Source organism: Haliaeetus leucocephalus, unplaced genomic scaffold (assembly GCF_000737465.1).
Source record: "Haliaeetus leucocephalus isolate CR32 unplaced genomic scaffold, Haliaeetus_leucocephalus-4.0 Scaffold598, whole genome shotgun sequence".
In the NCBI taxonomy this organism is placed as follows: domain Eukaryota; kingdom Metazoa; phylum Chordata; class Aves; order Accipitriformes; family Accipitridae; genus Haliaeetus; species Haliaeetus leucocephalus.
Window position 1 is genome coordinate 6,845,723 of NW_010973034.1, and position 1,206 is coordinate 6,846,928.

At 55.5% G+C, this 1,206-nt stretch overlaps 1 protein-coding gene across 1 annotated transcript in view; it reads left to right on the forward strand.

The window, feature by feature from the left end:
* Positions 1-1,206, forward strand: part of DHFR (dihydrofolate reductase) — a 19,610-nt gene that overhangs the window by 227 nt on the left and 18,177 nt on the right. Inside the window, exon 2 of the mRNA XM_010578070.1 lies at positions 392-441. Within this exon, the coding sequence (XP_010576372.1) occupies positions 392-441 (50 nt within the window). The remainder of the gene's footprint in view (positions 1-391; positions 442-1,206) is intronic.

Below are 1,206 nucleotides of genomic sequence, written 5' to 3' on the forward strand. Positions count from 1 at the left end.
GGCCGCCCCCGGGGGCCCGCCGGGAGGCGCGCGGTGCGCGCTGGGAGTTGTAGTCGGGGAGGGCGACGCTCGACAGGGCGGGAAAGTGCCCGCCGTGGCGGTTGGCGGGGCCGCGGCCGGGGCAATGTCTGCCGGGCCCCGTGGCCGTGCCGGGGAGCCCCGAGGGGCTCGGGGAGGCGCGTCGGCAGGCTCCCGGCCGTGGGTTATCTCTCATGCAAGCAGGGCCGGGGCCAAAGGTCTCCCTTCAGGCACGTCACCGGACCGGGCCCAGTCCAGCCTGTCCTCCCGGGTGTCGGCGGCAGTTGCGTTACGTTTTGGGGTTTTTTTCCAATTAGAGAAACGTACCTTATTCCTAAACCACGTTGTAATGCTCTTTTTCTTCCCTTGCCAGGAATGAGTTCAAGTACTTCCAGAGAATGACTAGCACATCCCACGTGGAAGGTAACCTTGTACTTGTTGCAGAGGGGTGCCTCTACTTACTAGGATTAATTTGCGGTATCAGTCACGGAAAAGGCTGGTAATTTCACTTTTCCCTGACTTAAAAGTCCTGCTTCTGCAAACAGCTTGCCCTTTCCTGCCCTCCCCCGCCTCACAAGTATTTTACCCACTTGTAAATGTCATCTGCAGATTGCTTCTGTTAGGTGAAGAAACTGGAGATGAATCTGATGTTTCAGGGCTGCAGATGATTTGGAAATAAACAGAATTTCAAAGTCTAGTTGCCCCAACAGTGTAGAAAACTCCACCTACCTGTCTCTACCTACAACTCTGTCATGGTTTAAGCCCAGCTGGCAACAAAGCACCACAAAGCCACTTGCTCACTCCTTCCCTCCAGCTCCTGTGGGGGGAGGAGGAGAAAATCTAAAGAAATGCTCTGTGGGTCAAGACAAGGACAGGGAGGGATCACTCCCCACTTATGGTCACGGGCAAAAACCAGACTCAACTTGGGGGGGAAAAAACAAAATCAATTTAATTTACTACCAATCAAATCAAAACAAGGATAATGAGACGTAAAACCAAATCTTAAAACACCTTCCGCCCCACCCCTCACCCCACTCCTTCCCAGCTCAATCCACCCCCGGTTTTCTCTACTTCCTCCTCCCCAGCAGTGGAGGCGGACAGGGAATGGGGGCTGGGGGCGGCTCGCCACACGTCGTCTCTGCCGCTCCTTCCTCCTCAGAGGGAGGACTTGTCACTCATCCCTGCTCC